This window comes from Chroicocephalus ridibundus, chromosome 6 (genome assembly GCF_963924245.1).
Source record: "Chroicocephalus ridibundus chromosome 6, bChrRid1.1, whole genome shotgun sequence".
Lineage (NCBI taxonomy): Eukaryota > Metazoa > Chordata > Aves > Charadriiformes > Laridae > Chroicocephalus > Chroicocephalus ridibundus.
The window spans coordinates 8,905,802-8,928,480 of NC_086289.1; the positions used below are offsets into that span (position 1 = coordinate 8,905,802).

The following is a 22,679-nucleotide window of genomic DNA, read 5'->3' on the forward strand; positions in this document are numbered from 1 at the left end:
GAATTGTAGCGCAGTCAGCTTTTTCCTCATGCTGTTTCTGTGAAGATGATTATTTCTACCAGGTAAAAAGCTTGCATTCGTCAGCACGAATATTCTCTCCAATTTGAAAAGATTATTTTCAAGTCTAATCCTGCCTGTAATACACCTCCAACTCAGATTCTAGAATCTGCAAATTTAATAGATGTATTCTTTAACTGCATAACTTAGGTGATTAATAAAAACAATGACAAGCTCTGGAGCTAGGCCAAATGTTTGAAATTAACCTGTAGTTAATGCAGTTAACTACAGTCAACATGTAGTTAATACCTCATTTTACTGAGGATGAAGACCTAAGTATATTTTTCTGACCAGTTTTGCACCTACTCCACAGCTACGTAATCATGGCAATGCTTCCTTGCCTTACCTATTAAAGTATCACGTGATAGACTTTTTAAAGCCTTTATAATGCCAAACTGTACAAGCATCAGACACTTTTCCCTCCATTCAAAAGGATTTGTATCCTACCTTGGAAGAAAAGCATATTTTTTTCATGTGATTTGGTTCATGAAAAAAACTGGGCTTTTAATCTTTTCTTTTCATAGGTGCTTATAACCAGCTTAGTTTTTGTTGAAGGATGTTTCTGGAAATTTACTGACCATAATTCTCTGGCTCCTCTTTTCCTCACTCTAAAATGATTTATGTTCATAGTTTTCTATGAGTTTACAGTATACTGGATGCTGTAACCAGAGGTGAAACTTGGACATTTCATGCATGGTTGATTTAGTCATTAACAACATTAACAATATGGACTTGCTTTCCATGCGAATGGGGAAGAGGACAAGTTCAGGAATATTACTAATGGACACTGTTAAGGTATTAAGTCAAAACATGGTGTGACTGAAACTTGCATGTGGGTCGTATACGCATGGGTATGATATTTTTGTAACGTGCTCCCACTGTTTTGGAAATATTATTCCTTAATTTTGTGAAGACATAAATTACTATGGTAGGTAAAAAGCAGTGCAGAATCAGTTTTGTACATCATTAACATACTCAAAAAGCATAAAATGCTAAGAAATGGGTGATTGGTTTTAATTAAGCTGAAAATGAAATGCACATGAGATATTTCATACTTTCATAATGTATTTTATCAAATATTGAAATACGTATTAAATACAACACATTAAAATAACACTTTGTATTTCACAACATGTTTGTATCTCTGATTAGTAGCAATGTACCCAGACAAGAAATTAAGAGAGCAACCCAGTGTCCATTTCATTCGCTTTTCCTGCCTAAATGGAGAGATGCCTAAATAAATTGCCTAGGGACAAACAGGATTATTGGGAATAAGTCATGAGAATAGGTTCCCCCGCCTAATAGCAACAGCATCTTTAATTAAAAGCATATAAAGACCTGTGCAACTGATTCCGTTCTACAGACGGGGAAACTGGTGGCCCAGGCATCGAAGCAATTTGCACAAGGACACCTGTAAGACCAGTAAGCAAACGACTGTCTTCCAAACCCAAACTTCTCCTGACTGGCACATGCTATTCCCTGCCTGCCTCCTCCAGCAGTATTTCTGGCTGCGGCTACACAAATATAAGACAAAAAACTACAGCTATTTAGATGTGATAAGTGTAATTAACTGGGATTTTCAAAATTAACGTGGAGCACAGAAAACAAAAAAAGCTCCAGCTACAGACTTCACTGTGGTTTAATTTTTGCTAATTACACACGGGTCAATTGTTTGTTAAAGCAGTCTAGACTAATTTACTAATGTTACAATTTAACTGCTATGGTGCACTCATTCCACTAAATTCCAACCAAAATACCAAATCATATTCTGTTTTCCAGAAATTACTTGTGTATAAATTGAACAGCATGGATAAAAATAATGGTCTGTTCAAATATTCATATTCCCTATAGTACTTTTGCTACTATACAACTGTCCTAAAATAACATTACATTAATTTTAATTAAATTTTGCATTTCAAAGCATTTTTTCCACACATAGTATGTTTTTATGCGACTTCTGTCAATACTTGAAGATAAAAGGGAAGCCAAAGGTTATATGTTAATTATTAATTATCTGCTGAAAATGAATGTAATGAGCTCAGTTTATATCAGGTCATACTAACTCTCAACTATTGTTTGTGAACTGTTGGAGCAATAGAAACTATAGCTCCAGGAAGGATAACCATTGCATAATTATGTCCTTGAGAAAGAATAACTACTCTACCTTTTTGTAGACTTGCTGTACACCCATGTTTTCTTCTAAAGGGTTTTTTGGGTTTTTTTCCAGCCTAAGGTTCCGCCGTTATTTTGTATTTCCAGGTTCCTCAATAAAGAAGAATGCATATGCAAATTTTGTCACCATGAACCTACTATTATTTCCGTCTATCCAGAGAAGGAGGAGATGCCTAGAAGGTGCCCAGATGAACTACACACCCACCACTTGCTCAGAGGGATGACAGCGAGGAACGTTTGTATGTACAAATATCTACAGAAGGAGGAGAAGTTCCTCAGAGAGTTTGTTTGTAGTAACAATGCTGACATTCACGGCACTGAACACATTTAGCAGAGAGAGTCAACTGATTAATAGTGCAGGCATTGAAAAAATAAGTTGGTGAAGTTAACTGATTTCCAGTTGCATTGATCATCGCATTTGCTTTGCACTGAAAATTATTAAAGCTCTGACCTTAGCAGCCAGTCGTCAACATATAAGAAATTTCGGTTTCTTCAAAATGTTTTTTTAAAGAAAGAATCTTATCAACACTAACTTTAAGAGAGAAAAAAGGTCAATGTTGTTGTTTTAGGAGGCACGTACTATCCGTGCTGGGCAAAGTGAAATGCAAACACTTTGGAATAGATTCATCATGATTTCAATCCCTCTTTACGGCTACTCAATTGCACACACACAGAAATGTACCTAAAACTCAGCTCTGAAAAAAAAATAAATTGATGTATTTGCAAGGAGAAGTTGGATGTTTGTAGAGGCAGCTATATTTGTGAAAGAACATCAATAATACTGACATCACCTGTCTACAGACCATTAGCAAATGTTCCATGCATTACAAACAATCAAAATTATTATTATCATGATTTAATATAATTTTTAGAAGTTATGATTAACATTCAACTGTAAATAGAACTTTAGGTAGAAAGGAGGAGCAGAATAAGAGAGAGGAACTATATATTTCTTCTAGGCTTGGACTTTGAGTTGCTTCCCTGCTCTCTGGAGGAAGGACAATTCTGACTTTATGTTTCCTTTATGCTTCCCCTGTTGCAGGTGACTCACCTGGGCCAAAGTTGTCTACCTAGTGCCACTAAAATTGCTCCTAATTCTGAGAAAAGCTAAAGAGGAGCATTTGCATTTCCCTCAAAGAGCTCTTACTGTAAACCCTCAAACCTTTTCACTCTTTCTTCATAGCAGAGTTCTTCCAAGTTTCTAACCACTTGTGTTGTTTGCACCTAAATCCACTCACTACTTTCTTACAGGGTTTTGCATAATGGAAGGTTTGTTTGTATTTCAACAGGGGACTAAAAATTGACACTACACTGCAAACACAGAGAAAATACAAGCGTAAAGAAGAGTCCTGCCACTTTGGGCCAGTATTCAACGCCTGCTCTTTTGTTTTTGTTAAGACACAAAAATGAAACACCTATTTTGGTGCAATCCTCTTTATTTACAAAGAACATATTCACCATCCTCATTCCTTTAACGCTGTGGACACAGATCCAAACGACTTTTCTTCTTGGCAATTCAAAAGACGTTATCTGGCTTCTTCCCAGGGCCCCACTAAGGATTGCCTTTCTCACTGTCAGCTGGTTTTTGCTGACAGGTAGTTTGCTAAAAATTCTCCTAATGCTCTTATGTTTACAACTAGTCCCATGGAAACCTCTCAGACCATGCAGCTCAAAGGCTCCTTAGGCTCTGCCAAGTGGCCAGTTGCCTCAGGCAGTCTTTTTCATTTTTGCCAGTTCCCTCTTTCTTTTAAATAACCTTATCTTCCTGTTAGCTTGAAAGCTTAACCTAGTACACTCGCAAGATTTAACTAGGTCTCCGATGTATTTAAGAATCTCAATTTTGATAATAAATTCTACAGAACAGAATACCACAACTGTTATCATCACTAATAACTACATCCAAGCTTCCTTCTATGCATACGCCCAGGAATCATATATAATGAAATTAATTTCTTTTGATTACTGCCTTTTGGGATTCTTCAGGCTAACTACACTATGCAAATATAAGAAGGAACTTTGGTTATTATGTTAAGAAAAACAAACTATTTTCTTCTCCTGGTCATATCTAGATAAAATTAAAACACTTAGTTTATGTTTTCCCTCATTTATTTTTTTTTAGTAAAGAGAAGTAGCCCACAATTTTCCTTGCAAAATCTGTTGTCATCTGTTATCTTCTTTAGTTTCTGAATTTTTGTGCAATGAAGAAACAAGCTTTCATAAATGCATTGAGTTAGCTGAAAGTGAGTATTTTATCTGCACACGCACACTGATTTCCAGTGTCTTTTATGTGTAATTGTTTAAAATAAAACATGCTTACATGTACTTACTTTAAGAAAAAAGGGACTAGAGGTACTAGAGGTAGGAATGAATTTCCTTTGCTCATGGGTACATCCTTGAATAGCTGATTTGGCTTTATTTGCTTCTGTTCCAAACATGGTCCCCAGAAAACGTAAAACTAAAAACCAGCTCTCTACTTCCAGCTTACAGATTTTTTTCAGCATTAACAACAAAAAAAAAAGGCAAGAAAGAAAAAAAAAAGATTATCCTGCCAAAGAACATGGTAGTATAACACATAAGAAAATCATATACCTGTATGACTTCTAAGGAAGGACAACTTCAAGAGACAAGATAAAGTATAGTATAATATAATGTTCGTCAATTCTCCTTTGGACAGGATGATTTTAGGATGAAACTGATAAGCTTGTGGAAGGGAAGGTCTGCAAAGGAAACCAGATCACTACTTTTTGCCTTATTCATTCCTTGCCTATTCATTCCTTTGCCTTATTCATCCCATGCTTCAAGATTTCCACTGTCTACCTGCAGTGTTTTCAAAGGAAGGTTTTCACTTGATGCACAATTTGGCTTCTGTTTTTATCTCTACCTCCACAGTGATTTTCTTAGTACAGTTAATTTCCTCCCGTCACCATAATACTTGAACACTATTCCAACAGATTTGTGACACAGAGCTTTAGAACTGTGTGTGGCCCAAACAAAACTTGGGCCAACTCTATGCAGTCAGGTCCTGGTGAATTCCTACTGAAGATGGCAATTCATAAGCAGAGTTGACACAAGAGAGCTAGGATTAATTCCTGGGATAAATACCTCCGGCAGGGGATACAAAGCCATCAAAAACTAAGACGGGCTCTTCAATCTCATGCCCCTAGTCTTATGATAATAGTTCATGGAAGCCTCTTAACACTGTATGATGTTGGACATATCTGCACTGGATCAACTTTTTTATCTTAAGCCAAAATAAATATTTCCAATACAAAATTGAGTCTTTCACTGGTACCATTTAATATTTCTCATTACAGAGAATAAGCATGACGTGAGCAGTGCTAATACAGGAATCAATCAGATGCTTATTTTTATGAAGTGACAGTACTATAAATACAACCTCAATTTTACAAAATCAAACCAAAAATTAACTCTCAGTATAGGAGATCTGACTCATAAGGTTATTTATATCGTTAACAACGAGCCAGCCCCCCTCCAAGTATCAAAGCGAACACAGCAAAAATTGGGTGGGATGAGTTGTCATTTGGAGATGTCTCTTATACTGACTGCAGAGGGAGTCCTGAGACAAGATCTAGTGTCAGCTAACCAGGCACATCACTTGAAAGGTTCATTCAGAAGGAACCTAAATTTTAGGCTGGAGAGAATGCAGAAAACGTCAGCCTGAAATAAATGCCCCAGTTATCCTCAATAAAACTAGATCCACAGTTGAAATAAGCAGTCATAGCTCTATTGATTTCAGAAGAGCTCCAGCAATATAACAAGTTGAGATTCTGGTCCTATGAATAGCTCCTTTGACTTCAGTAGGATTACTCACAGTCTATGAGTAAGTACATATAGATGTCGAAGATATTTGCTAAGCAACAGACAAGAAGCTATCAAAAAAAAAAAAAAAGTGATCTGTGAGGTTAACAATTTTTAAATGTAAAGCACAATCCTGTAGACACCTACACACATGAATAATATTAGGCATTGGGGTACTTTAATTATATGTATTAATATTTCTTGGTTTCCTTACTTCTACTATTGGTGGTCCCTGGTGCACATTACAACATCTAAATGAACCAAAGTATTCCTTTTGCTCCTTCATTTGTTGTTCAAGAACACACCACGTTCTATGCATATTAATATTCCTCAACTAAACATGTTGCATTCCATAAACAACATTACATACACCAAAAGCCATTATTGCCTTTTCTAAAAGGAATACTTTAAAAATGCAAGTGTTGTTACAATATAAAGTAAGAAAGCTCTAGCGGAAATTCACATATTGTCTACGTTCATTAGTACTATCGACGTTACTGAACTTTCTTTTTCTTATTAGAAATAAGCCTAGAGCTATTACATGAATTGTTACTGTTATTAAGAAGTAGTCTACTTCAGTTTTGTTTGTGTGCTTTTAAGAATCTTTGAATATTCAAGAGAATAAAACTACCTTGATATTAAAATTAAGGCTAGAAAGGTGGGGTTTTTTTTAAACAAGCATAAGCTTATTTAATAAAATGAAGCAATAAGTTGTGTGGCACCCACACACTGTACAAAGCATTCTCTATAATTCCATGTTTTTATGCTTGTATGTGCTGTTCTTTCAGACAGGCAAATGGTGCACAGCTGACTGTATAATGAAATGCTATATATAAATATGAAAATTCCAATAAAGGAATGATATTAACCTTTAAAGTTAGGCAAGCACTTTACACATATAATACTATGCTTTCAAACATTTTTACATAAATGTGCAATCATGCATTACTTCCTCATTTCTCAAGGGACTTACAGTGTATTACATGAGGAAATAAGATTCTAAGTCATCTTTAAGATATGTAAGCTTTCCACTGTGTAATTATAACAATATGTAAAAAAGAGATTTTCATAAAAAAAGATGTAAAAGTGCATTTTAATGAATTGATAGATCCAATATACAAAAATGTATGTAATGACATACGACGCATTGGCACATGAATGTATTTTGTGTGTGCCTGTGTTGGGGGAGGAAGAGTATGTCTGTACGCACATCAGCAATTGCACGATTCTGGATTAAAGGTAACAATTTTAAAACATCTGGCTGAATGAATAGTACAAAGGGCATCTGAACAGCAACTGCTTTATCTTATGAAGGACAAATACTTTGCTAAAATACCTCAACTAGAAGCTGTGTCATCTATAATCTCATCTGCATGAGCTTTGTTAGTGACCTCAGTGTAATCTTGTCAGCAAAAAGAAAAGTTCGACACACTATTAATAAGAAATCATTTGGATGCAAATTTTATCTGCAGTGTGGTGCCTTTCAATCAGAAGTTCATGAGACAAAACCTTAGAGCCACTACAAAACTGGCAGGGAACCTATCAAGCTTTTCAGTAAAATGATCTATGAACAGATTCTCTTCTACCCATTCTCAACAGAAGATTGAACGGATACTTTAGATATGAAACATGTAGAGACAACAAATAATATTCTCTTCAATTTTCTTATTTAGTAAATCTGGGTGATACATCTTTTTTTTGTATAAGGAAAGAAAACAGAGTCAGATTGAAACTTCATGGATGGGCTCTTGGGTGCATTCTGGGTATAAAACGCAAGAGGCCTAACAAATCTTTTGGGAGAAAATGACAGCTCTCAGGTTTTCATCCAGTGAACTAACAAGTGAAATTTTACAGAGAAAGGTACTGGTAGAAAGATTTGTGAGTCTTTGGAGGAAAAAGAAGGATGAGAGATTAAAACCTAGAGTACACATCTGATCTTTTTACGTAATATAAGACTCTTCCAAAAAAATGCTTTGCTGCTCCTAATCTTCGCAATACTTCGGAACTCCTTTAACTTATTTGACACACAAATATATCTTTTCCTTTTCTACTCCTGCATGAATTTCCATGCTTGCCTGCAAATGTTATCCTACTCTCTAAGTATGAATTTGAGAGCGTTCCCAGTTCCTCCTGGCTTGTTTCTCAAGAAAGATAGTGCCATAAGAATAATGCTTTGGAAATCATCTCATAATATTCTGAATTATTCCTTTCAAGGATCAAGCTCTCTCAGATGAGCAATATTTCACGATCTTACTTCAGCCTTTCTTAAAAACGCTCTTTTAAGCGCTGCAGATCCATGGGAGGGATGGCTGGGGGAAGCTGTCAAGGGATGCCAGGCAGGAGGTTGTTCATGTTCTCCTGCTCAAAGTTTCATTCATCTTTTGGGAACTATGAAATAAAAGAATGATACTTCCCATTTTCTTTCAATGCAGGTGAACAACTTTGACGTTATAAGGTGAGAGAGAGTCTATCTGCTGTTTCTGCTCTTTCAGAAGGCAGGAAAGAAGAAGAGAAGCTCAGCCAGTAGTTAAAGTATAAATATAGATGTTCAAAAAACCTTAGATAAAGTATATCTTAAGAGGCAGAAATGTAAGTAGGAAAAAGAAGCGAACCGAAACTTTGTTATGAGTAAAATATGACCAAAACTCAAGGACTTGGCTTAGGGAAAAATGATTTCAACTAATTAAATCAAAAGACCAATAGGTATGGGAAAAGGGATTGAATTCATTATTGCCAAACATCAGTTAAAGTCTTTTGGAAGACATTATTTATTTATTTATTTATTTTCATATACATATAGTAGTTTCTTACAAGTACCTATAATAGAGCTTAAACGCAAATGAACTGCCCTGTAAGATTTGGGCAGTGCTCTGAGCAGCAGAAAGCAAATATTTGTTGAATAAGCAATGAATTAGGAAAGAAACTAGAGAGAAAATTTCTAAATTCATGGGAAAATCAAGACTTTCCCACTACATAGTGTAAACAACTTGCTCTTCCTTTGTTTTGGATTGATGCCATGCTACGTTCAATTCGTCATCAAGAGTGACCCGATTTAGCCAAGCACTTAAGTCATAAGTCAAAAAAGGATGAAGTTCTGAATTTTCAGCTACACATAGAAGTCTACAAAGACTTCAAAAAATTATTTGCTTACTTCAACAGCCTGATTAAATTCATGAATAAAAGACCACAAGAACTGGATGATAAATTTCTCCTCCTCTAGGTGAAAACAGAATGGGATGAACAATAAATAGATGAATAGCTATTAACAGCATGCTTTTTCATATTTGTTTGTGTTCTTGTTGTATTTCACTTCTTACTCCATATTGAAGGTAACATCTAAAGAGTCTTGTCTTTCAAGAATGATGAAAGAGAAGGAAAGCTCATCTGCCTAAACGGGTGGGCTTTAAAAGCAGGTACTTCAGAATTCTTTTCAATAATAAATTGCCTTCTACTTGTACGTTATTCATACAATTTATTTGTAACACTTTGTTCCAAAACCTTACAAAAAATGCTACCTATAAAAACAAGTTCTCTGATCTAGATTAAAGGACAATATTACCTGGAGCATTATTGAAAACTTGTATTTGACATGTACAATAGCAGATTGTACAAGTCATAATGCTACCATACTGTGGGTGCTGTTTCAGACCTCGTTTAAAATAGGAAGAAATACACGCTCATGTAATTTTGAACATTTGTGAATGAGAGACAACTACGTTTCTCTATTTATAGTAACAGAAAACCAAGGATCAGAACTAAAGCATGGACCTCTGAGAGTTTTTATCCAGTTGACAAGTATTTCTTTCAATTTTGCACTTCCAAAGAAGCTGATTTGCATTTATGTTGTATCTATCAGTCAGCTTATATGAGCTTTTATACAGTCTTAGAAATGCTTTTGATGACATTAGGAAAATACTACAATGACTCGGAAAACTTCAAAAACTTGTTATATGAGAATGTGTTCTTTATGAAATGATGCCTACAAACTACATTAAAAATACTATATTTCAAACAACTAGGAGAGTAACCATGGAAAAAAGACTAGACCCCCTAGATCTGTAAACTCATATGTTTGTATTTGTTCTTAAACATGTCAATAAAACAACTTTATTAACATGAGAAGGGAAATAATTACTATTTCCATCACAATAGTGTTGCACAGAACTATTAACAAGTTAAGTATTGAGACGGATTCAAACAAAATATTAAGAAGTTGAATACTGTAGTTTAAAGTAACTTTCATCTGTATTTTGCAAGTCATAACAAATATATGAGCGTTTGCCCTTAGAGGGAGAATATGCTTAATAATATTCATCTGAATAAAAAAATACCTAAATGAAATAACTACGATAATACACATTTTTCTTTGTAGCACCAGTTCAAAGCAAAACCTGGGCATCAGGACGCTATAATTTCAGTGAAGGAAAATTGTAAGTGCTCTTTACCCGGCACTTTTAAAGAACATATAAATTCACTGTAGATCTACAGTAAAAAAAAAAAAAAAGTTATTTAACCATTCATAGTGCCAGTATACTAACAAAAATTAACTAAGAATTGGGTTTTTTAAAAAAATCTACATTACATTCCATTAGGTAAGTCCTGTTTCCAAAAACTATCAAGATTAGAAGCTTCAAAGGGAAAAGAAAATCACTGTCTAAAAATTATGCATCTTATTTATGAGAACAAAATGAAATATGACAACTACCTGTATACACCATCTTCATCATGCTATATACATGTAGCAGTATACATAATCTAAATTCAATCTCATCCAATTTTAATCATTTGTTAAACAGGTAAGAACAAATATGTTGTAAACAGGTAAAAAAAAAAAAATTTCCAACATAGGTATAATGATTTAGACAGCAGAAGAATGAGGTGGCTTTATGTATGAGTATTTATTAAAGAGCTTCAATTGTGCCATGGTTTTAATGCCAGAACTACTAATATTAATTGAGAGAGAATTTTGCTTAGAATAAAAAAAAAAATGACAGACAAAAGAGAGAATAAAAAAAGAAGTGTAAGCTCTTTGCAGAGAGGGTTGTCTCCTACTATATGTTCCAATGACTGTTGATAACAACACAACTTAAGTCACAGCATCAAATAGCTTCTTAGAAAGTTTGAGATGCTACAGTATGATCCTCTGTGTTCACTCAATTCGCACCACTATTTTGAAAATACTGAAGAGTATTGGGATGCATTAAACACAGTATAACCAGGCAGTTAAACGAGGTAATTATTCATCTGTATTTAGCATCGGTTCAGCCTCACCTTAAGTATTGTGTGCAGTTCTGGGCCCCACAATTTAAAAAGAATGTTAAGGTACTTAAATGAGTCCAGAGGAGGGCAACAAAGACGGTGAAAGGGCTGGAAAGAATATCCTGTGAGGAGTGGGTAAGGATTCTGGGGTTGTCTGGTTTGGAGAAAAGGAGGCTGAGGGGCCACCTCATTGCCCTTCCCAGCTTCCTGAGGAGGGGAAGTGCAGAAGGAGGTGCTGAGCTCTTCTCCGGAGATCCAGTGACAGGGTGCCTGGGAATGGTTCAAAGCTGCACCAGAGGAGGCTCAGACTTGACATTAGGAAGCATTTATTTACAGAGAGAGTGGTCAAACACTGGAACAGGCTTCCTAGAGAGGTGGTCGATGGCCCAAGACTGTCAGAGAGGCATTTGGACAATGCCCTTAACACACTTTAACTTTTGGTCAGCCCTGAAGTGGCACTTGGACTAGGTGATCGTTGTTGGTCCCTTCCAACTGAAATAATCTACTCTATTCTACTCTATTCTAAATATTCCACCATAAAGAAAATTTAGCTTTCTGCAACGTAGTGCTGCAATTTCTTTAATTTTTGGCAAGAGGAAGAAAAACGTTTTCCTCAGCATAAGAAATCCATGGTAAAAAACCCAAAATGTTTAGCAGGATATTTAAATTGCATATACAGGAGATAGTGGAGGTGCGATTGTTCATCAGAGCTCTCAATTTATTCTGAAAGACACAGCCACCACAATAATCTTAAAGTTATTGATACCTCTCTCCGTCGAGAAGCCCAACAGGTTTGTTTGATTTTCCAAACGACAGCGGCTACCAGCAGTAAGGATAAGAAACAACTGCAATTACAAAAAAAAAAAAAAGTAATTGTAACATAATGGTCTGAAAAAGTTTATGTTTTTAGGGTATCAAAGGTAATGAAAATACATTCAAACGTGGAAAAAGAACCCCACAAAAACAGAGTAAAACTAAACTCTACCAGGATGACAAACAACAGCCAACCACCCAAGTTCAAAGTCAAAAGAGAACACACACCTCTGATGCTGTGGCAGTCTCCATAAAATGCTATTACTGCCTCCATTAGCATGGGATAAGCTCCATTGCAACCACAACAGTCTCAACAAATACGCACTGCATGTTCCACGTTCAACAGAAGCAAAAAGAAGATGAACTATAGCCCCAAAATGATACCAATTTATACTTCTCTCTGTGAATTCTGAATAATTTCCTGGGATGCAGGAATGATAACTATATGCAGGGAGTATATAGTTATCTAGCAATTAGTTTGAGGAACCAGGCTTGCACTTGATAATAGGTCTGTTTTATTAAATTGAGTACTTCTGTAGTAAATTGCCCAGGGAAAACATCCCAAAGAACATCACCATGTTACAGTCCCAAAGACACAACGGAAGAAGAGAAAAAAAAAAGCAACGTTATTAAACTTCTGCAGTTCACAATTGGAGCATATGCCTTCTCTCATGCTCTAATAATTTTGTATTTGTAACATTTAGTCCATAAAAGATTTTGATAGGAAGATCACTGAACTCTCAACCTCTTTTAGTGAATTTCTGGATACTGACAAAAGGCTTCTAAAGTTGACACCTAATATAAACAGACAGAAAATATTTTAATTTTTTAGACAGTTTTTGATAAAAATATTTGGATTTTCTAGCTGTGTGAAGAACTTCCAGTCATGTTAGCACATCTGCTGTGCACAGTTTGCAATTCATACAATCCTTTAACTATTGAATTATACTAGTCATCCATAATTTTTTTGACAAAAAGCTTAAAAATGTATTTTTTAACTAATATGGGAAATACCATGAATACCCTGAAGTAGCATAGTTCAGAGGAGTACTGTGTAAAAATGCAAAATATAATCATGATCCATGCAGTAACATCAACGTTTCCCTGTGTCATGCTGTAAACAGAACTGAAGTTATGACCTAGAAGATACATCTCCAGAAGTAGCAGCTCATGGCATTCAGTGTTTACCCACAATATGGAGACTATTAGAAACCCGTTTATGGCAGCTGGAGTTTAATGTCACTATTCTGATAATGGAATGAAAGCCCCCAATCACACCTTGGCCTGCAAGCAACAGAATCAGCCGTACCACTGAATCTTGAACAACAAAAAGTACCATTGCTCGGAGTATGTTCAAAAGTCAGTCTCCATAACACAAGCTTTTCTGGATGGTTAAAGTCACACAAATCAATCTGGCTTTCTATGAGCCAATCAATATGGCTATCTATCTTACTCACTTAAACCTCTTTTCACTATGAGCTTTCAAAACTCTTTTTCATCAATTTCTTCTTTGAACACCCTTGAGAAAGCCTGCCAGCGTGAGGCTGAGCTTGAAAGAGAAAAGTACCAAATATACAAAGTGGTTTGGGCATAGAACGCTCAATTAAAATTAACAGCTTGTTTTTTTACTTAAGAGACTTAATTCTGTCTGTTTAGTTCCAAGAAGGCTGATTATTCTGAACCTGAAAGGAAAAAATGGTTACAGTATCATTTCTAGACGCAAAGTCTGACTTTCCTCTTAACAGCCAATGTCAACCCCCAGCATTTTTTAGCAGTTTTTTTTAATGTTCTTTGGGACTTAGGGATTTTTATGGAAAGGAAGATATATTCTCCCTCCCTCCTTGTAGGACCATTTTAAATACTGCGTTGAGCTTTTATTGGTTCTTGGCACAGATCCTTTAAGAAGCAACGGTACTTGGAATTTTGATTGGTTCTGATCAATGGATCAGAACAGTTCAGCATATCTAAGAACCATTCTGCCAATAGAAAATTGTTGGAAGAGTCAACTATCTGTAATAAAAGGATGTGAGAGGGCAAGTGCTGGTTCAAGAACCTTGGGGAATTCAGAAGCGAAATCTCAGCCTTACACTTTAATGAATCTCTGTGTAAATCACCTTTCTACATGGGTCTTCACTGAAAGGAGCTAACACAGTAAGAACATTTTAATTGATACACCATTTTATTAACAGAGTATTTCTTACTAGAAGAGTTTCTCTTAACAGTTTTTTACAACATAATATCTAAGTAGCACAAAGAATGTTATGATAGAAACTGATCATCAGAGAACATTCACCATTTAATGCATCGCTCCAGCTGATGCACTGATTTCACTTTTTAAAATTTATCTTTGGCTGTCTTCCTTTTTACGGTGTCCTTTGAAAGCAAGTACAAGTTTACTGTGAATTTATATTTGGTGTCTAGGGAAAAGCAAAACCTTTCCCCACACTGACCACCAGAATAAATCCACTTTTGCAGCAATATCTTTTAAGCTTTTTAACCCAATAGCTGCTTACAAATACTATTTCCCAGAAGTGTTTTCCCTACCATATACTGTGCTGTCTAGCTCATAACTGCAACAGATGCTTAGAGGCAACATCAGAGTCCTGACATGTTGCTATGAATTAGCATGTTGCGCATGAAGTAAGGGTAAGCCGTCTCGTTTGCTCTTCTCCTCCTCTATAGTCCTTCCAAAAAAACTAAATTAGGGAAACATCAGCAACTCTATTTAAAATTGTGAACCCAAAGCTCCTGGAATTTGAAAAAGATGAATACATTTAGGAGAGCTGGACACAAGAAACTAAGAAAGCCTTGCACTGTGTGACTGCTTCATTGTGACCAGGAATGGAATATCTTTCCTTAGAAAATTCTATCTTTCACATTTATTAATTTCTTGAACAATTCTCTTAAGCTAGTAGAAGATATAAACTTGAGAGTTCTGGCTGCAAAACTTTAGACAAAGTGCTTCTGTGCTCTGTATGTCAACGGAGCTGGGTCACACATTGAACTTTCCTGTCATCAGTCAAAACATCATTTAGTTTATGTGCAAAGTCAAAATCAGAAACAAGTGTTTCAAAGACACACCCATAAAATAATATAAATAATTGGAAATTACAGAATTCGTAATGTGAAATGTTTACTTAACACTTTCATATGATTTCTTCTTTACAAGTAAACGTGCAATATTTGACTTTGTTCTCTGTTTTTTTAATATATTAATATTATATAATTAATATAATATAATAACCAGAAGGAAAAAAAATTAAAATTCATGTTAACGAAGAGAAGACAGACATGGAAAATAGCTTTTGTCAAACTAACCTGGTTCCAGGCTGTGGTGAGATAATAGCCTTGGTTTATTTAGAGCAATAAAAATTAAAGCTGACTGCAAAGGATCTCACAATATTGAGTGACTTGGCAATAAAATAAGAGAATGAATTTTGGTGCCAATGAACTTAAGGCAATGTGCACAAGAAAAAAAAAAAACAACAACAACAACCACTCTAGCTACAAATACACAATGATAGGTTCTAAATTAGCAATTACCACTCAAGAAAATGGTCTTGAAGTCATTGCACATAGTTCTTTGAACATATCAACTGAATGTTTAGTGGCAGTCAAAACAGCAAATAGGATGTTAGGAGAGATTAGAAAAGGAATAAAGAACAAAACAGAAAGCACTGGGATGCCAGCGCATAAATCTATAGTATGTCTGTTTCTCAAAGCACCCATCATCTCATCTCAAAAACAAAAAGTCGAACGAAAAACGTGTGAAGGAGTACAGTCCACTTGGCAAGGGGAATGGAATGGTAGTAGAAATAAGCTCCTTTGGTTTTGAAACAATAGGGAGTTGAAAGGAGACATGATAAAGACATTAACATCATAGGCAAACAGCATAACAGCAGGACAAGCATAGAGGGATGCTCTCCAAAGCCCCAGTATACTACTTAGCTCCATCCTGAGACACAGATACAAGAGAAGAAAGCACAATCACAAACGATGTGGTAAAACCGAGATCAGTGCAGTGCAACACACACGAATTAAAAACTGGCCAGCAGACAGGTCAAAAAGAAATTGTCAGAAGGCAACCAACACCAGAAAAGGAAATCTCTAGAGAGGTTTGCAAGGTTCCTAGAGTATCAGATCCAGTCAGTTTCGATGAGACTGATATATAATAACTGAGAGGTCTATCCATGACACAAAGACTGAAAAAAAATGGTTAATCGTAATGAGGACAAAGAAATCCTACTGTGTGCCAATAGGTCAGTGGCATCTATTTTAGTAATATTTTTTATTTTATTTTTTTTAAACACAATGACTGCTGCGTTGAGTTTACAAGAACAAGGAATCCAGGCGTCATTTACAGAGCAAAGGATATGTATTCCTCTTGGAATGAAGCAATGCCCAAAATAACTTGATCAGTATGAATGACCAACTCGTATGAATTGCTGCTGGGATGCTGAAACAAAAAGGCTCAAACCAACCTTAAATACTCAGGTGCACTCTCTAGTTGAGAGTCTGAATGACATCTGAGTACACAGATAGATGCCTTCGCAATGCAGATGGCTTATGAAATGCAGACCCAGAGTACAGACTGAATGACTTTCTGCACTTCTGAATGTAAATCTTCCCAATAAGACAATTATCATGCTAAGACACACTTAAAAGCACAGCAGCTCAAGCATTATCAGGATTTTGTAGTCTCTAGAACAAAGAAATGATCTGCCAGAAGATAATGACATAGCTTTGCACAGTTGCCCCTTCAAACCATGCGGAACAAAATAGGAGGAAACACTAAAAAAGCACACTTGAAAATGAGCAATTCATCACCACTGGTGTGTATTACAGGCTGATTGAAAGTTATCACCTTAGTATTAAATAAGAGACAATAAACAATTAGAGAACAGATGAACTGAAGAGGAAGCCCGGAAAATAAGTAATTCACTTCCAATGCAGCAGAAGGAGGTGGCCAAGGAAGGGCTGCAAGAGAACAACAGGGTCTAGCAGTAAGGTCTAGGCTGGACGGATGATCTTCCCAGAAGTGCTCCGAGTAGTATGAAAAGAGAAATGCTCATTTAACAGAGCACAGAAAAGGAAAACCGCAAGGAATTACGCTGCCTGCGTAACGACTTTTGCAATGTACAGAGTAAATTTTTAACTTACAGAGGTCCTATTTAGACATATTTAGCGCAGATCACAGACCTGGCTGAGGAGTGAGAGGGCAGTGGTTTTAACTGAGAAATTACTTTCTCTGTGTACGATTATGAGGCAGACTGAAAACTAAGATTAAACACTAGCACAAACCATAAAGGGAATGTGTAGATCTGTTGCTGCTTGCTATCTGCAAACTAAAATGAAACCTGTAGATCATCTTTAAACAATTTCAAATTTTAGGGATAAATACAGGGGAAAATCTGTGAAATGTAACGGTCAGTGTGGCCACACTAGATGAATTAATGACACATTTGTGCATTTGCTCTATGAACGCATTATAAACACACTACCGAATTCCTTATTTTTTTCCATTACATATTAATACCTATAAGTAAGTTACCTACTGTATCAAAAGAGCACTTGTGTTAAAATTTACTTATTTTTGCAGTGATGTAAAAGGAGCAAATTCATGAATTACACATAAATATTTTAAGGACCAATATTGTAAATGGAAGGCAAACAGAACAAAACAAAATCCCCCATCCTTTGCTATGTCTTTTCTCATTCTCTTATTATTTAACATGCAAAGAGAAATTAAAATGTCCAAAAATGTATATGAACATTCCTGCATGAATAATTGTTGTTTCTATGATTTTATTTAAGCCACTAATTTGCATAATAATTCAGTATAAATTTCCATATTGGATGAAAGCAAACACTTTTTCAAACTCTACCTGAAATCTAGTATACCTTTAACTCTATTAAAATTAAAAATGGTGTGGGATTCTAATTCAAGCCACCGGTCACGTTTACTCATCGTATAGCAGGGGACAAAGCACAGCAGCCCCAGACAGCTGAGCGTGGTGCAGAGTCCCTAAGCTATCCCTGGTTAAGCCCACCTTGGGGGTAGCGCATCTGTGCCAGCACAGTTTGCCAAGACTATTCTAACAACTCCCAAGGAAACTGATGGTCTGTCAGCTTCATACTAATGTTGTTACACTTTCACCATGCTCAAATACGTGCGGTAGACAAGTCCTTAGATTCCTAGGGTGGTGCTTGCATTGCTGGTTCAGTGTGGATCACGAGTGGGCTTTGGAATGAAGCCCCTGTCACCACTGTTGTGCTTTGGCTCATGCTGTGGAGTGATCTTGGAGCTCATGATGTAGAAGCCAAACTGGAAGATGTGCAATGTACATTCCAGACGCAAGTGGGCTTTCAGTCCATGGAACTAAAGTAGAGCTAGTCCTAAGCAGCAAAATGACAAGGCGGATCTAGTGTGGATGTCAGGTCCTCAGCACCGTGTTACTCCACAGACAATCTCCTATTTGTCCACGCTGCTTACTATTAGAGACATAAGCACCCAAAGATTACTTTCTAAACTAAAAAGATTACTAAATAACTTTGGAAGTTATTTAGGTGTATAGCAGTCTCACCGACTGCCCGCATGTGTATACATACACATATTTTAAAAGCTCCTCTCAAGTCTTTTTTTTTTGAAAATAGGAGTTGGGCCATCAAGGCAACTAGGGCTTAATTACTCGAACCTTGCTGTGCTGAGTGAGACAATAGTTAAATATCCCTCTAGATCCACAAGGCTCTTGCCTGTTGATCTCACTTAACAGTGATCCTGCCCTGTATTAAGTTTTCTCCTTCATACCAACTGCGGTATTTTTTAAACATGAATGAAAAATAACAGTATTCAGTAAAAAATACTGATGACAAAAATCTTTTTAATGTAGATACATGCAAAGAAAACAAGTCTCATATCTAAGTTAATGTTTTTAAATTAATATTGCAAAAGGTTCCTAAGAGATCACATATACTGTTTTTCTAAGAACTGTTTTTCTGACATATTATTTACTATCTTTTTATTGGCAAATAGAGCGCATTTTAATTGATATGTTATAAAGCAAGCACAATTCTAAAATAAAAATAATTGAACAATTATTTTTCTAAAACCATTATTTCAAATAGCAATTATTGTCGCAGCAATTGATTTCTCTCATTGTACTTGACAGGAACATTGTGTTTATGATTATGTGCTCGGTTCAACCATCCTTACTTGTGTTAACTAATATACACATGACAAGCAGCTCCAAAGACTTCAACAGGATTAACTGAAATACAAAGCACTGCAAACATAATATTAGAAGTCTGACACGTACGAGAGCAGTAAAAAGTTTTTACGTTTTTAATGATTAATTAAATTGCTCTGAATCACGCAGTTTTACAAACACTACTGTAAGTAGGAATATTTCAATGATAAGCAATTCTGAATGATTCTGGGAATGAAGCGTTATGCTTCCAAATTAAAATGTGTAAAGACTTAGAGGAAAGTAGTCTTGGCTAGCAATGGAGCAGGCTATGCAGCTTCCAGACCCTGCTAATGCGGTGTGGGGTCAGGGAAATAAATCTTGGCTGACCCTGCGGAGCCAAGACCCACCACCAGTAGTGCTGGTTTCCTGGTCTGAGAGCGCTCCGGCTCCACAGCACTGCCGTGCTAAACCACCGTTACCACCGAGGTGATTCAGGAATGTCCTGTTTTTCTTGCTGGTTGTGAGAAATTCTACCAGTACCAGCAGCTCCATGCACCGGCAGGGCTTTTTTCCTCTTTCATCAGCCTAGATCTGTGTCCCACTCCAAGTCAGTTTTTCCTGCCCCTGTTGTTTTAATAAAGCAATAGCTCCTGAGCTCCAGCTTTTCCCCCAGTTTCTCCATGAAATACAGGAACCCAAGGGAAATGTCATTCAAATGTGAACCTTCTAATCTTAAAGCCATACAAAGGGTTCAAGCCCTCAGTTCTTGCTTTCTGAACTGGAAAGTGAAAAGAAATGTCTGAATATAAAGTAAATTATCGATGATGGTATTTAAAACTTTAAGTATTACCAAAAATCATTTAAATGCAAATTTGTATTTATTTATTTGTGTCTCAAATGGGATTCACACAAGTTAAGCAACACCTTTCAAGTTCATTTGAAACTAATTACATGGATAATTCTTATCCAGAGGACAGTGATTAAAATGCTATTTTTGGATGCAGTCCTGAAAATCTATATATTCCCATAAATAAATCTTGCATGAAGTGTCTCATGAAAGTAACATAACTGCCCCTAAAATTCACTTCTCACACCTCCACAACTACCAACCTTATAAAAAAAAAAAAAAAAAAGAAAAACAGAAGTATACATGGCCTTCTACTAATCTGGTCCTCCCAGGCAGAACACTATATTTGGTAAGAAAGCAAGGTAAAGGATATCCACATTAGATTTGTTTTACTGTGTTTTACATGGCTGATTAACAGGAACTGCATCTGAAAGAGATGCAGTTCATAAAATTACTGGCCAAGTATTTAAATAAAGATTTAGAAACATTACAAGGCCATAATGGAAATACTTTAGCTCACAGATTAAAAAATACTTTCACATATGGAGAGGCAACTGAAAGCATTTTTCTTTAATATATGCAAAACTTCTTAAAGATGGCAATAGAAAATCTGCATAACCTTTTCTGAAGTTCACACAGCAAAGTAATTGCCATGAACAGCTCTGCAGGTATAGAAAACACAAATACATAGTTATTCTAAGGTGAGAAAAGGCTGACAATGTATACAATAGGGATCAGAATTTAGAATAAACTCAGCTGTTAAATGGTATAAGCTCTTCTATTTATTTGAGTATTTAGCATGTATTAAAAAAAAAAAAGAAAAAAGAATAGGTTTTGATGATTTCAGATTCTATTTGAACATAGTGTTCCTCAGTGCCAGCCTGACACCTACCCAGTATCATCAGTGCGGACTCAAGTCTGTAAGGAAACATCAAACCTTTGTGAACATTTCCACCTAGTATCAGAGTGGTCCTTTTGACCAAGGAGAACAGGAGATCACATCTAAAGAATTTCCTACTCCTGGTGTAGGAAAATACTACAATCCTTATTTTCATAACATCTGTGTTAGAATCACACACAAACTGACTATTTCTGCTTGGAAACAGATATAACTGGTACTTACTGCAGTTAGAATAAAACAAAAGGAAGAAGGAAGGCTGAGATGGAGCCGTGGACAGAGCGCTTGGGCTCTTGAGTAAAAATTCAATTCAGAAACGTATGTCAGCACATTCTCTTTCCCTGGTAGGTGAGACATTGACCACTGATGATCCTGAGCTTTATAAATGAAATATTTTCACAGACAACGGGCTGGGGGTGGACAGGACTCTACTCCCACATAATACATTCCTGGTTTTCTCTGTGTTAGAATGAGAGATTAGATGTTTTTATGAAACAAAGAGAAATCTGGCAGATCAGAGCAACAGATCTTTCTACAGATTTTCATCTCCCATAGAGTAGATGGACATGAAGATGAAAATTTATTTATATCTTGGAGGATTACTATGGACTATGGCAGGAAGATTGTAAAGGAATTCCTCAGACAAGATCTTATTCCCTGGTCTTATTGAGAAAATTACCTGGAAAACACAGGGGTATTATAACTTATTTTAAAGGAAAGAGCCCTACTGAAGTCTCAGTCATGGCCGAGCTTTAAAGCTATCACAGAACTGCATCACTACACTGGCCCCTGCAGAAGGTACACTTAGACACGAGCAAAAATTCTGACACGATTTTTTTTTTTTTTTCAAATGGCACATAGTGCTTAAATCTCACAACTTGACATAACATTTTTGAATCAGTAGTACTCAGGTGGGCATGGAATTCTCAGCAGTATCTGATCCAGGCATCATTTCTTTCAGGGTATGACCTGTGTTACAGCTATATCTTAAAACGTATTCAAAGCAAAGCCCCTTTAAGAAATCACCTCCTCTACAGCTATATGCTCAATCTTCTGAAATCCCAAACCAAACAATTTATTCCAACTCCACAAAGGTAGCACTAACTTTTAGGTGCAGCCAGATTCTGTAGCATAGCGTGTACCTTTTTTTTGGAATACTCATTAACTAACCTTCAGGCCATCTCTAGCTGCCTGGCCAAACAAGAACCAAAAAGTAAGGACACGTGTGATCCACGCTCACTATTACTTCCACAAGGTGAGTCTGAATTATCCCAATGATGCTATTTTCCAAACGATCCAAGAAGTTTGCACCACAGCCACCTCGACCACTTATGTATGTACGTATGACTCCACTCAAAAAAAATGTAAGTATACCTGTGTGAAATATATATGAATATATATTTTTTATATATAAAAATAAAATAAAATTATGTAGTTGTTATGGGAGAAGAAGGGAGTTATAGAATATGATTGTTTTACTGCTGAGATAAATTGCAATATAAATAAAAACGAAAAAAAAAAAATCAAAGTCTATGAGCTGCCTCTGCTCAAGTACTTGGGTGAGGCTGCACAATACAGGTATCCACGGACGGATTCACCCAAACACCGACGTTTAGTAGCACAATGC

The 22,679-nt window shown here is 36.1% G+C and overlaps 1 protein-coding gene across 6 annotated transcripts in view; it reads right to left on the reverse strand.

The window, feature by feature from the left end:
• Positions 1 to 22,679, reverse strand: part of ATRNL1 (attractin like 1) — a 527,881-nt gene that overhangs the window by 220,567 nt on the left and 284,635 nt on the right. For 5 of the 6 annotated variants that reach the window (XM_063338742.1, XM_063338741.1, XM_063338745.1 and 2 more), the window contains exon 26: positions 12,074 to 12,152. The exons of the other annotated variant lie outside the window; for it this stretch is intronic. In XM_063338742.1, the coding sequence (XP_063194812.1) occupies positions 12,074 to 12,152 (79 nt within the window). The remainder of the gene's footprint in view (positions 1 to 12,073; positions 12,153 to 22,679) is intronic. 6 annotated transcript variants of the gene reach the window in all.